General features: G+C 37.3%; 2 protein-coding genes across 2 annotated transcripts in view; both read left to right on the top strand.

Moving 5' to 3' along the window:
- Positions 1-7130, top strand: part of xrcc4 (X-ray repair complementing defective repair in Chinese hamster cells 4) — a 36174-nt gene extending 29044 nt beyond the window's left edge. Inside the window, exon 8 of the mRNA XM_081354491.1 lies at positions 6428-7130. Coding sequence (XP_081210617.1) covers positions 6428-6542 — 115 coding nt within the window. The 3' untranslated portion in view covers positions 6543-7130. The remainder of the gene's footprint in view (positions 1-6427) is intronic.
- Positions 7131-9299: 2169 nt separating this feature from the next.
- Positions 9300-14568, top strand: part of vcanb (versican b) — a 30254-nt gene continuing 24985 nt past the window's right edge. Inside the window, exons 1-3 of the mRNA XM_081355263.1 lie at positions 9300-9424; positions 10315-10385; positions 11863-12273. Of these exons, the coding sequence (XP_081211389.1) occupies positions 10322-10385; positions 11863-12273 (475 nt within the window). The 5' untranslated portion in view covers positions 9300-9424; positions 10315-10321. The remainder of the gene's footprint in view (positions 9425-10314; positions 10386-11862; positions 12274-14568) is intronic.

A 14568-nucleotide genomic window follows, 5' to 3' on the forward strand; every position in this document is an offset into this window, starting at 1 on the left:
TATATAGTATTTAAAAAATCTATCCATCCATTTATCCATCCATCCATCCATTTATTCATCATCCATCCATCCTTTGTATTTCAAAAATCCATCATATTTCTAAAATCCATTCATCCATCCATCCATCGTATTTCAAAAATCTGTCTGTCTATAAATCCATTGTTCTCTGTCCATCCATCCATCTTTCTATAGTATTTCAAATGTCCATCCATCCATCCATCCATCCATCCATCGTATTTACAAAATCCATCATATTACTTAAATCTATCCATCCATCCATCCATCGTATTTCCAAAATCCATCCATCCATCCATCCATCCATCCATCCATAATATGTCTGTCTATATATCCATCATTCTGTCTGTCTGGCTGTCCATCCATCCATCTTTGTATAGTATTTCAAATGTCCATCCATCCAGCGTTGTTAGCTTAGCAACATGCCAACATCTAGACTAATGTGGTCGACTATAAACACTAGATTAATGTCTTATGCACTTTACGTGAGGAGTGTGTGTGTGTGTGTGTGGCGTGATTGATTTGTTAACTGAGTCATTACACATTTCCAATCAGTTAAGTTTGGATTGCCAGCTTAAAAGGGAACTGCTAGATGGTCGACAGGCGGTAGATGGGCAGCTAACTAGCATTTGGAACAGAGCCCGTGTTTTTTTTGTTTTGTTTTTTGTTGGCAGACATATATGAAAGTTTCTCGAGTTGGCAGACATATACGAAAGACGCTTTGGCTTCATATTGGATTGACGTTATGCTGGGATATGGAGAGATTAATGTTTAATGAGGGTCTTTTAAAACTCTGTAAAATCAAGAGTGTTTGTGTGTCTCTGCAGGCAGAGTAAATGTTTAAACTGATTCTGTTTAAAAGTGTTTCTAGTCTCCCAGTGTCGCCGACTGCTCCCCCTGTCAGCAAACACTTAAAGCGGTGACGTTCGCAGGCCCTGATGGGCCGAGGTCGTGGCGGTCCATGACAGAATGATGCCTCATCGCCAGATGTTTTGTGCGTGAGCTCGCGTGTCAGGTGTTGAGGGACACTGAGAGTTTGTATTGGACTTTCTTTCTCATTCTGCAGCCCGCTGTTACGAAACGGGTTCTGCCACTGTGTGTAAGTGTAAGACTTTCCAAACATTAATAGACTTCCATGGCATGGAGATCTGGCTCTAACATCTTTAGAGAATATCACACGAGTGGAGAAATCCAGCTGGAGTCTCTCATTCTGTTCCTGGAATGAGGTTTTTAAACAGACGTGTGGCTTTGAATGCCTCGGCTAATTACGCACAATTTGAGTGCTGGAATTCTTTTCTAGAACGTGACACAAATTAGTGGTGGTGTATCATAAATGAATGTGCGTTTTATGTGGCAGGCAGCTTTAAAGGGATACATCACCCAAATATTCTGTCATCATTTACTCATCTTGTTCCAAACCTGTATGACTTTCTCTCTCCACACAAAAGCAGATGTTTTGATGAATATTCATGTTGTTCTCCATACAATGTAGATAATGGGGACTGAGCCTGTCAAGCACCAAAAATGTCAAATAATTACATGTGTGGTGTTTTTTTAACGCAAATGTGTTTTTCATATTGCTTCAGAAGATTATAAATGCAACTTTATGAGACTACATGGATTATTATATTATCATTTTGTTCTTTTTGGAGCTTGACAGGCCCTGATCTTTGTCTACTTTTATTGAATGAATAACAGCAACTCAAATTTTGTTCACAGAAATTTTTTATGAATTTCTCTTTTTGCAAATGTTACATTTATTTGATCAAAAATTCAGTACTGTTGTAGAGATTATTATACATAATTACTAACTGTCATACTTGATCAATTTAAAGTCTCCTTGCTTAATAGATTGTTTATAGTATTAATTTCTTTACAAAAAATAAATGTTATTGACCTCAAACTTTTAAATGTTAGAGTAAATAAAGCAGATATCAAAGTAAGTTCACAAATGAGTGAAGATTTTGAACACAGTCACTGTTCCATGCCAGTGTCTTTTATCGCTCTGCCAACATCTCTAGAGGAATCAAAAAGCAAATGGCCTGTTATTGTAGGTTTAAAAGCCCTGTATGGGCATCAAGAAATTCGCCAGTAGCCGCTTCCCAGCAGGCAAGAGACAAGTCATTGGATAGAGACAAGAATCAGTCCCACGGTTTTTTTTCCCCCACAAACAAACCGCACAATCGGTGCTGTCCACAGATGGCGAGACTCTGTGCCATGGCATCTGCTCTAATAAAGACCATGTTTAAAAGCATTTCTCCTCCAAAGGCTGAAAAGAATCACCCAGCAGACATCATTTGTTTTATTCAGCTACAGAACCACATGTTCAGATCAGGGCAGCTTCATTTGGGGTGCTTTATATTTAAATGTATATGCAGTGAAAATCTGATTTGTAATGCAGGGCGGGACTTAATGTTATCTATCGTAAATTGATTGGATTGTGAAAAGCAAGTGTTGCTTTGCAGCATTGAGGCAGGTGATTGAAAAGTGACAGGCATTTGAAGTGATTTCTGAGGAGAAAGTTTGAATGTTTCGATTAAAGATTGCCCAGACAAGCAAAAAAGACATAATTCATTGAGACAGTAAAGTTAACTGTAGAGTATCTCCTTCCCAGGTCGAAGAGAAGGAAGTCGAAACTGTGTTAGAGGATTCAGAGGTGCTTCAGAACTTCACTAGTCATTTTATATGAGATGAAGAAGAGGAAGAGGAAGAGGAGAGAGCGTGGATTGATTTGGACTCTGGCTGAAACAGTGCCGTTCTACAGTCTCCCAGCACCTGCCTAGAGATGAATCTGGCTGAGCATGACAACAGACAACAATCAGCCCAGTTACACTGCATTAATCCAGCGCTCAGCGTGTGTGTTTGCTGTAGTTCGCTTAGTTCGTGAGACTCCAAGAGAAATGTCCAGGTCATGTTTTACTCCATAATCAAAAGGAAATATATATATATATCAAATGCATTTAATTGTCATATGCAAAAATATATATAATTATTGCCCTAGTACTTGCCCAAGTCAGTTTCTGAGAGATTCACCCTTGTGTTGCCTCTGGTAAGAATTATTTACACTTGATGTTACAACTTCTACAAAAGACCAGTGTGGTGTTTCAGACAACCTGTAAGACTTTTCATTGCTGGTTCTTTATTTTACTTGAGTTCAACGTGTTAAAACCTGTTTTTCATTATTCTAATTAAATCATCCATTGGTTTACTTCATGTGGATATGCATTTACATTATTTACTCTTATGTCTCACATGGCTGTGGTCTTTATTAGAAATCATACCGTAACATCTCTCCCCCTTTCTGGTCTCCTTTACATTCTCTTAACCAGATCCAGTGCTTCTCGTAATATTAACTTTTTTTAAAAAAACATAAGAATTTTTCCCCAACCCGCAGACAATTCCCAGCTTGTTCCCAGTGATTCACAACAGCGAATATACGTGATCTACGTGTGTGCTCTCCATGCCCGTACCTACGGATTTCCTCCCAGAAGGCAACTCTTTCTGTTCATCATCAAAGCTGCCCTTACAGGAGAGTTTAGTTGCGTCAAAATGACTTCCAGATGCGATCCTCACAGGGGAAGCCCTTGATCAAACCACCATATTTACATGTGCAGAAATGCAAATGCGCTGTTTACACTCAGATTGTCCGAGATTGCGCTGACTAAGCATCGTTTCGCAGATGAACGTTTGGGGTTTGCTTTTTAAAGATGCATTTTTGATGCTTGATTTACTAAGTTCAATAAAATGTGGTTTTCGAGAGTCAAATGAGAACGAACTAATCAACTAACCATTTTAGTGTTTACATGTTAGAAAAGATCAAAACTTTTGAGCCTCTCAGTGTTTGTTCGGTACCACTTCCAACGCACCATATAAAATGCTCTTTGGTCAAGAAAAGGACAATCACAGACTTTTCTCATTTGTTGCATTGTATTTTTGAGGACAAATCACCATATATTTGCAAGCAGGAGCCGTTTTGTACTTTAAAGTCTGCATTAAACGGATGTTTGATAGTCTTTTGTTCCCCATATTGAGTGAAACGGCTTCTTGAACATGAAAAAAATGTAGGGCGGGACTTGATTTTGTCCATCAGGAATTGATTGGATGGATGTGGTTTGCTATTGGTGGAACTCTTGTGAGTGACAGGTTGCCCCGCCCTCACGCCAGTAAACACGTCATCAGAGAGAGAGAAGAGATGAGATGTCTCTGCAAGATTAATGCAAGTTAATGATGCGAACACATAAATCATTTATAATAAATACTGCAATATTCCATAAAAAATAAGAGTTGCCTACTTTAAAATCATGTTTTTTTATATCTTTCATATCAACCAAATGGCCTGCAAGATTATTCATCGATGAAGCATGCTATTTCATAGACACTGAAAAATGTACTAATAAATAGATTTATTTGAAGCAAAAGAATGTGGCATCTGTTTTTAAACAGATTTTAAAGACTTCCACTGCGTTTATGTTGCGTCAATCCCTGTGGACCTCACCTAACACTCGCTTCCTCTTTGCTAGACAGCTCTTTAATTGCATGTCTCAGAAGCAGGTATTTGAGTCCTGAACTGCACTTGTGGCAAGATAAGACCTCAAAATGTGATTCCACAGGGATCATGAACCTGGAAACACAATCTGTTTTATAATATAAGTTATAAAACTGTTGCTTGCACATTGGGGTCCTAAAGTCTGATTCCACTGGTGAAAATGCTTCTTTGTTGCATTTACGATTAGCATGCAACCTAGAAATAGATCAGAATCTGATCTATTTCTTCATTTAATATTCAATGTTTTATGTCTTTTTTACATTTATTTGAAGAAAAGCATATTTTCCATGTGGTTGCAGACTTTCTGACCCCTCTGTATGTGGCAGTAACATTGTGGGGAACCTTTACATTGTCATCAATTTTAGGCGACAACATTCTCAACTTTTTTTATATCCTTTCAATGTTTTGTTCATTTTTTTCCCTTGAACATTTAAAAATTGCCTCATTGCAGTTGAATATTTCATTTTTATTTTTCCTGATTGTTATTATGGTGGTATTTTATGGAGCAGCTCTTACTATTTCAGCAGGATACTAAAAGGTTTCTGGAAGCTCCTCAGCATGATCCGTTAAAATGGCGTCTTATTCACCTGAATCCTGTAGCTGCATTACGAGGAGACGCTGCTGGATGCAAACCTGTTTCTAATAAGGAAGAGTTAGTTTCCAGGGACAGGCTCTTTAAGAGTGTGTGAATGCTTTACGTGGAAGCTGTTAACTTTTAATGAACTCCATTTCCCCCACGTTGAGGCTTATTAAAGCTCACAAATATTATATGCATGAGACAAAACAGAATTCATTCTGAATATGATTCCTGGTGCATTGTATATTTAATGCATTCAAAATGGCTCTTAAATTTGATTTAATTATTATCTATATGAATTTAAATTATTTTCTTATTTATATTACTGCATCAGGATCACCAGGTCATCATATATATAGTCCGTCTAGACCAAATACATTAACATTGCCATATTCAATAACAAAAGCTATTCTGAGAGTGTCATGATTGAAAATATACTGTGTGTATGTATAAAAATATTTATTGGATTGATCTGAAGAACCTATAATGCAACTTGAAGAAACAAACAATCTCCAAAGAACCAAGGAATCTCCAATAAACTGTAAAAATGGTTCTTTGCTGAACCATTGAAGAACCTTTATAGTTTGCATTCATCGTGTCCATGTAACTTTTTTGCTAGATGTGATGTAATCCGAGTAACTTTCTCTCATGTGTGTGTATGTTTAATTCCAGCCATGTTGTCCATGTGTTTTCTGGTACACCACAGGACAAGCTTTGCTTAAAAGGCTACATGATCCCCGGCACATCCTGAAATTAACAGGCTTACGGGACTATAAATCTCATTTATTTTCTCTCCCTGTGACCTGATTTCTTCTAGCGCTTTGAAAAGCTCTCCGTCGTCCTTAAAGACGGAATCCTGTGGGAGTTTCTGCGGCTTAACCTTTATTTCTTGTTTTAATGCTGAAGAAGCATTTTTACATGCTAATTTTGTCACAATGTATTAATGAAAGCAAGTTACCATTAACGTAAGTTAGTTCTGCGGTGACTTTGAGACATAAATGTCACCTTGTACATCAGTGTCAGATCCACTTTGAGTGATGGGGTACATGATCAGTGCCTTTCAAACTCTTATTAGCATCCGGTGGCACTAAAAACACATGGTGTGTGCCTGATTATACAGGATGAAACAGGGTGAACTGTACAGCGTTTAGACTTGACCCTGTTTTAAGGAGCCTGTGGCACTGGGTCACTGTAATCAGGCAGTAGTAAGACTTTACTCCAGTGTCATGACTTATACCAGCTAACCTCCACCTTCTGATGACGCTTGTTCCTTCACTTTGTAATTTTAGAGAGAAGCCGACGGAAGATGCCAAAGCCGAAACGAGCAAAACGTCAAAAGTCCAACTGAAACCAGCAACCGCTGCTCCGAACCTTGATCCAGACGACCTGTTCGATGATATATGACCCTCTTTGGGGTCTAATGAGCACCATTCATGAAAAGCATGACTTTTGTACTGTTTTTAAACTATATGAGCAATAAAATTATGCATTTTTAAAGAATTTTTACAGTGAATTGGCTCTACAATATAGAAGCTTGTTTCCTCAATGGAATACGTTTTTTTTTTTTTTTTTTGCAGTTGTGATTTTATATCAGTTCTGAGGGGAAAAGTCTCAATTGTGAGAAAAAAGTCAGAATCACAAGATAAAAAGCCGCAATTTCTTTTTTAAATTGAGTTTACATATCACAATTCTGACTTTTTTCTTGCAATTCCAATTATTTCACAATTCTGGAAAAATTCTGAATTGCGAGATAAAAGGTGGGGGGGGATCTTGCAATCCCATTTTATGTCTCACTATTCTGGATTTTTTTTATTTATTTTTTTATTTAGAGTTTAAATTGGATATGAGGCAGAAACAAGCTTCCATGCTACAATATTAAACAATGAAAGTTTAAAAAAAGAACACTTCTTTTTAATAATAAGAAAGTAGTCAATTTTGAACTGTAATGTGTGATAAATATAATAAATGTGAATAAAGATTTGTTTTTTCTCATTCCCTAAGTAGTGATCTTCCTTTCGTAATGCATTTAACCCCAACCCTTCATTCTCAACTTGCATGCATCGTTGCATTAGTTATGCTGCACTATTGGTGTTATGGACATCTCTGCTTTAAAAAAAGACATCTTAAACCAGCCTAAGCTGATCTTTTGGTCTTCAGGCAGGACTGTTAGCTGGTTTAAAAGAGGTTTTGGGCACTTTTTTTAATTGGATCGGCTGGATAGAGCATCTTTAAACCAGCTAAGACCAGCAAACCAGCTTTGACTGGTTTATGTCTGTTTTTTTCCAGCTGGGACGAATCATGCATGCAGCTTGTTGAAGAGATGTATGCTGTTACTTTTCTAAACAAGCTGATGATTTTCATCTTGTGAGAGATAAAGTGGGAGAAAATCCAAAACAAAAAGTTGCATTGAAGAAAGATCCCAGCCATAGACATCAGAATATTATAGACTGGTGTGAGTGTACTCTTTAGACAACTTCAGCAACCTCCAATCAATGAGAACACCTTAGCATCTGCATAGCAACATGCTGAAACTACTCAAACATAGATGTGTATATGTGGAAACCACATTCACGTCGGTCCTCCTGCCATCTTCCAATGTTCAGCATGTCTTCACTCACAATAAGAATCAATGAAGCCACAACATTGCACAGCTTCTGGTTGTGAAACCGCCGAGATTTAAATTCCAGAAGAAATGGAATAACCTGTCACTGGTGAGAAAGTGTCAGTTTGTGTTTTTGTATTTACAGTTTTAACTCAATATTACAGGATTTTATACTATGGTAAAAAAATGTATGTCGTCTTGTGTTAGTTTAGCAAAATCATCTGAAGTATATTACAGATATAGATAATCATATATCTAACTACAGTTGCAGACACTCAGTCATCTTGCTCTCGAATGTTCACGGGCCGCCCCATAGAACAGCCGCTAATGAGGCATCTATGTGTATCATGTCTATGATTCAGAATGGAAACCACTGACAACACCCTATCATCAAGACAGGTAAACACCAATCATGTTCTCTAGAAAATTTGACAGTCTTTTATTATTATAGGTTTATGTGTAGTTTGTGTAGTAAAGCTCACATTTGATTAACAATGGATAAAACATATGATCATACAATTCCCTTATAGCAAAAGGGAATAGAGCGTATGTTGGATAAACTGTACAATAACTCCTTACATACACTACTGTTTAAAGGCCAGTTAGATTTTTTTTAAATAAATATTTTTTTGTTCAGCATCAAATGTCAGTAATGACTTTTGTTTTTACAAATTAATTTAGAATGATTTCTGAAGGATCATGTGATCACTCCACTGAAGACTGGAGTATTTTTTTTAATAACATAAAACGGTTATATGTCACAATATTAATGTTTTTACTATTTTCGATCAAATTAATGCAGCCTTGGTGATCAAATCCATCCGACCCCAAACTATATGCTATATGGACTTTTACCAATAATCCTGCAATCGCTAAATCTAATGAATGGTGCGGGTTATTTGTAGCAGAGGTAACGGTATCTTCTCTCCCCCGTGTGGAAAGCTCAGGCAAGCTCTTAGAAGCGGAGTAGAGCAGTTCACATCAGCTCACAAGAGCAATTTGGCCACTTTCACACCTCTTAATAACCCAGTTACTCCATCAGCACCTTCAGCATGTCTGATTATCAGTGCCCTGTCAGACCTGCAGATGCGCTTTTACGCGCGACTCCGCGTAATGCAGAGAGCTGCTTAACGGAGCAGAGCTTGTGTTCTGTGCGTACAATCTGTAGAATGAATGTTGATTTAATTTGCGAAGACTGTCACTATCTTAGCTATACAGGCACTTTACGAGCAGATAGACATGCTTTGGACTTTGCGCGGAAGTTTTCTCTGCAGCTCCAAGATTGTGCGCAATGCATCAATGTAATTAAAGAGAAGAGAAACATTTTAATTTTTTTTTCTTATTTATGTCCCAAGTTATATGTTCAGACTAACTTAATCGGTGATTCAAAATCCAGTTTGCACTAAGATTAAGAGCGCAGAACATCTCTGTTCCTCTTCAGTCAGCAGGATGGATCAGATTCGTTTTGGGTGGGCACTCTCTGCCCCTCCTCTGGAAACTGACGAAATCATGGGTGGACATGGAATTTGAACTTGCTGCCGGCTCATGTCTCCAGTCTTTTCGTGGGCATCAGAGGAAGAAAGAGCACTGACTTCTGCGGCTCGGTCGTGGAGCATCAGATACATTTGGACTGCATTTGGAGAATCAGGAATAGCAAGTCAATATTGTCTACTGGGGAAAATAAGTAAGTATTATTATTATTAACAATCTTATACTTGATGAATATTACTGCACATTAACAAGTAGCCTAATTGCTTTAGTTAAATGTCAGTTGAATCGCATTTTAATTTGACCATGCTCTCCTCTGCTCTGCTATTAGAGCACATTTGCCTCAGTGCATCTCTTTGTTTCTCAGTTGACTGTCTGTCACCCTGAAGCTTTGTTCGCGCTTGGCATCATCTCAGTGGAGGTCCACTTATCATTATCTCCTCATTATCATTTTAATGCCTGTCCTGCTTTAATGCGGATAGCTGAGTGTGATATCAGTGGTGCTTGGGTTTAGATAAGCTTTGGATTGCTTTCAGATAAGCTTTTGGCTTTGATTTGGTCTGATTTTCATTGATCTGTCTTCATTACGCATAGATTGGCTTTAGATTTAGCGCGCGCTCAGATTTCCACGGCGATGTTAATTGTTAGACAGCGATGCGTAAAGATGCTTTATATGTCGCTCTCTAGTGTTTGATAGTGTACTATATAGGGCGTGTGTGATACAGTTTGACTGTCATGGGTTTTGGACACCACAGCTGTCACAGGATGATCCGTATATTTCTGAGGTGAAGTAGGATTATTAAGATGGAACATATGCTTCAACCTTTTTAACCGCTAACTATGAATGATGCTTTCATAAACTCGTTCTCTGTTTGACTGCAAAGCTATTTATTGAATTGATAAATGAGACAAGAAAGCAAACAGAGAGTGGGTGTTTAAAGACCTATTGGACCTGGAACAAAGACATAGACAGACATGAGACAGAAACAGTCTGACAATCAGCCCACGTTAGAAGTAGCTAATCTGTTGCTGCAAATGCAAAAGTAGAATGACTTTTACGAAATGAAAAGCTTGCTTTATTTCCAGATTTGAGATGTTATTGGACGTTAAGCACATCCTCTGGTTGGTCTGTGCCTGCAGCGCTGTAACCCACGATGGTGAGTTTATGAGTGTGTGTGTGTGTGTGTGTGTGTGTGTGTGTGTGTGTGTGTGTGTGTGTGTGCATTTTTACTTCTTCCACATTATTATAAACGTTTCCTTTTTACATTCACTTCGACTCTCCAAACCTTTAAAATAGATAAATGATGGACTGATATTAAAATTTGTGACAATACTGATTAGCCAATAATCAATTTCATGTAATGGCTGATATCAATAAAATGCCGAATATAAAAATGTTATGCTAGTTTGTATAAAATAAAAAAAATAAAAACTTTTAGGTAAAACATTTTTTAATCTTTAAAATAAAAAATAAATTACACAATTACATATAAATATATATTGTAAATATTATTTATTACATATTATTTATTTTAATATGATTATAATAAATAATATTAATTCTTAGTACTCAGTAGTACACTATATTTATATATTTATTAAACAATGTGACTGTTTTTCATATTGTACATTATAATGTTGTCTTGCCTAAATTAGCTTGTTTTGTTTATTTTTAAACTAGTTTATTAAATTATTAAAATAAAAATATTTTAAATCAAATATTCATTTCATTTATTATAATAATTATATTTACATTTAATTATTAATATGCATATTCATATTGAATTAGAATAAGTATATATATTTATATATTTAATAAATAATATGAATATTTTTCATGTTCTAATAATACATATTTTAATCAAATATTCACTTGTATGAAATATTCATTTAGAGATTTGTTAAAGATTACACTTAGTTAGTGCTATTAAAATGTTATTGTTTTAAAGATTGATGTTAAGTGAGTGTTAGATGACAATAAAGGAAACTTAAATAAATATTAGGAGAAATAAACCAATGGGATATATAAAAAATCTGAAATATCGGCTAGTGACAGTTATGATGATGTATCATGCATCCCTAGAAATCATTGTAAACAAATCTCAAATTGTTCAACACTTCCTGTGTGTTAAACGACTACTTCCTGTCTGCTGCAGTGTTATTGTAGTATCATTGATACTAGTATCATTATTTTTGTTAATATTTTGAATTAGATTTTATTTTATTATATATTTATTATATTATAGGCAATATGTCTACATAGTTTTCATACAGCTTTAGTTTATTTAGTTTCATTTACTTTATTATTTCAACTTTAAACAAAATTGAAAAATGTTGAAATGTTTTTATATTTGTATTTCAGGTACATTTTATTAACATTAATAACCCTGGTCTGCTATATGATGCTGTATGAGATGAACTGCAGCGTTTTTGGTTTATGAAACTATGTTTAAAACATTGATTAATGACTCGAATGCTTCTTTTAATCCCATAATTAAGGTGAAAATATCGAGTCTATCTGGAAACAGAAAGTTTGAGTTTGGTGTCAAAGTGTGTGTTAGTAAAAGCCTCTAGAAGATGCTATGGTGTGTCTGCTCCTGGGTTCCTCTCCTCCATCTGCTTCTTGTTTCCCAGACTCGGCCCGTAGCATGAAGGTGGAGAGGAGTCCTCCGGTCCGAGGGTCTCTGGCGGAGCAGGTGGTCTTGCCCTGCCATTTCTCCATCCTCCCGCCCCCGACTGGCACCTCCAGCACACCCACCGCTGCCGCTGCGGCCCCGGTCTCCAGCGCCAACCCGGACCATCTGCGCATCAAGTGGACTAAACTGGAGGGCGATGAGGAAAGCATAGTGATGGTGGCCCAGAACGGGTTCATAAAGATCGGCCAGGGGTTTAAAGACAGGGTGTCTGTGCCCAGCCTCCCCGAGAAGCAGGGCGACGCGTCTCTGACCGTGACGAGGCTCAGGGCCAGTGATGCGGGCGTCTACCGCTGTGAGGTGATGCACGGCATTGAAGACACTCAAGATACAGTCTCCTTGGACGTCACTGGTCAGTGATTCCTTACGCTAATTTTGAAAGTAATGCATGTTCCTGGTCAAATTTCAATCGTATAATTGCTAATGACTTCCTTTTTTCGTTTGAAGTCACCAAGACCCGTTCACACCAGGGACGATAATGATAAAGATATAGTTCTAGAAATTGTTCTAAATTGAGTGGTGCAGGAATGACATCAGAACACGGAAGTCTAATTCGCCGCGTGTTCCTTCAAGAATTTCCTATTTTTCAATTTGTGGGAAATAAAGCCTGTGGTAAACATAACTTGAGTTACATAGCACAAAACATAACACACTCACACCCCAAACTGTCTTATATAGTTACTTATTAAAGCTACACTGTGTAGGATTTTCTCCCATCTAGCGGTGAAATTGTTTATGACTACCAACTGAATATTACTTTCTAGCCCCTCCCATTCCCAGGGCTTTTTAACTCCTACCGTGGCCATATTATTTCAAATCTGCCGGCAGTCGCGAGTAATCTCCCCCTCACATTCGTCACGGTGCCACTGAGTGTAAAAACGCGAAAGGCGAAGCTTGAATTTCCAGGTATGTCCCTCTTTGGCTAATGTATTTTCAAGATGGAGGCGCAACATGGCTGCCGCCATTCGAGCGACTCGCTCGTATGTATTCTAAATGGCAGATTCTACACTTACGAGAATACTTGATTAGTTGGTAGAAGTAATTACACATTAATGAGCACATATCATTTTGAAAGAACAAAGTGTTTTTTTCTGAGAATCAACTTAAAAAATTACACAGTGTAGCTTTAACTCTTTCCACACCAGCGTTTTGTTTTTTTTTTTTAAGTTGCCAGCCCGCGCCAGCGCCATATCAAAAGAAAGAACAGAGCCTCTGCTATTAATCAACAACAGCAAAACATTTTATTCTAGCTTAATGCATTCTTTTTTTTTTATCAACACTTGAATGTGGTTAAGTTTCATTAAAAAAGCAAAAAGCTGAGAAAATCACGTTTTTGTCAAATAGTATGTCTGGATGGTATTCAACGATGATCAAAACATAGAGTTAGTAAATCGAGTCCATCAACACCCCCAACGCTTCACAGTCCTTTAACTCGTCCTGGGTCGACATTTCATCCAGTAACATTAGGCAGTTTTGATTTATATGCTATTTAATGTTAATGATCGCATTTTACATTTGCATATGCTTGCATATGATATCGCTTGTTTCTGCTTCTTTTTCGCCTGTGTTAACTCTTTCAGAAGATGTTTTATAGCGTCACATACCGCATAACAGTGAAAACACGGAAGCCGGAAAATTCCCGTAATGGCGGGGAAAGAGTTAAAAACGTACATTTTCAAAAATGAACGCAACTGCTTCAAAAAACTGTGTATTCGCTATGGGTGTGTGTAATTCACGTTGTAGAACAAAACGTCAAACTATCGTCAAGTTATGTTTACCACAGACTTTATTTACACATAAATTGGAAAAACTCGAAGGAACCAAGCGGCAAATTAGACTTTAGACAAATTAGACCACACCACAACTATAACGATATCGACACAGAGGAACGATTTCGTTAAAAATCACTTTCAGTAAAATGGTGTTTCTTTAGCTTCCTCTATCTTGCACGGTTTCCATTGGCAAACCCGTTCAGCAATGGCTCTCAGATGTGCTGCGCTTTTTTACTCTTGTAAGCACATGTGATGATGTAATTATTCATCGAAAGCCAAAATGGAACAGCGTTCCTGTCAGGAGACAAGGGCGGAAAGATTATTTTGCTTTAGAGTCTGGAAAAATCACTTTCAGAGTCTGGTTTTACCTCGAATCTCGACAAGGCCCTATTGTGTTTCTAAATGATATAAATGAAGGGTGAACGATTTGTGTTTTAACCAACGCAAGAAAATGTTTTTTGTTCTTTTTTGGGTTTGCTGAATGACTGCATTTTGAACAAATGTCTGAAAAATCATCCAGGATAGTTAAAGCTAAAAAGGGTCCTAACTGTTGTAAAATGAGACCTTGGTTAAGATTATGTAAATCTGAATCACTTTGCCTTGTAGATGGAGTCAGATATTAAAGGTGCAGTAAGCGATTTCTGAGAAACTGCTGGTGCATCAGACAGCTAGCGGAAGTATAGATGAATCAACTGCGATTCAACAATGACGGTAGCATACAACAGCATATCTTGGATCTGTGAAACATTGCAAAACCAATGTTACTCGCATATCGAGCAGAAACAAAGCATCCGCTTTCAGGCCTTCCTGCTCAGGTCTCTCCAGCATTGCAAAGCTTTTCTAATATTAACATGGGTTCTAAAGCTCTTGCCTGA

Source organism: Scardinius erythrophthalmus (assembly GCF_964197995.2).
Source record: "Scardinius erythrophthalmus genome assembly, chromosome: 23".
NCBI classification, from domain to species: domain Eukaryota; kingdom Metazoa; phylum Chordata; class Actinopteri; order Cypriniformes; family Leuciscidae; genus Scardinius; species Scardinius erythrophthalmus.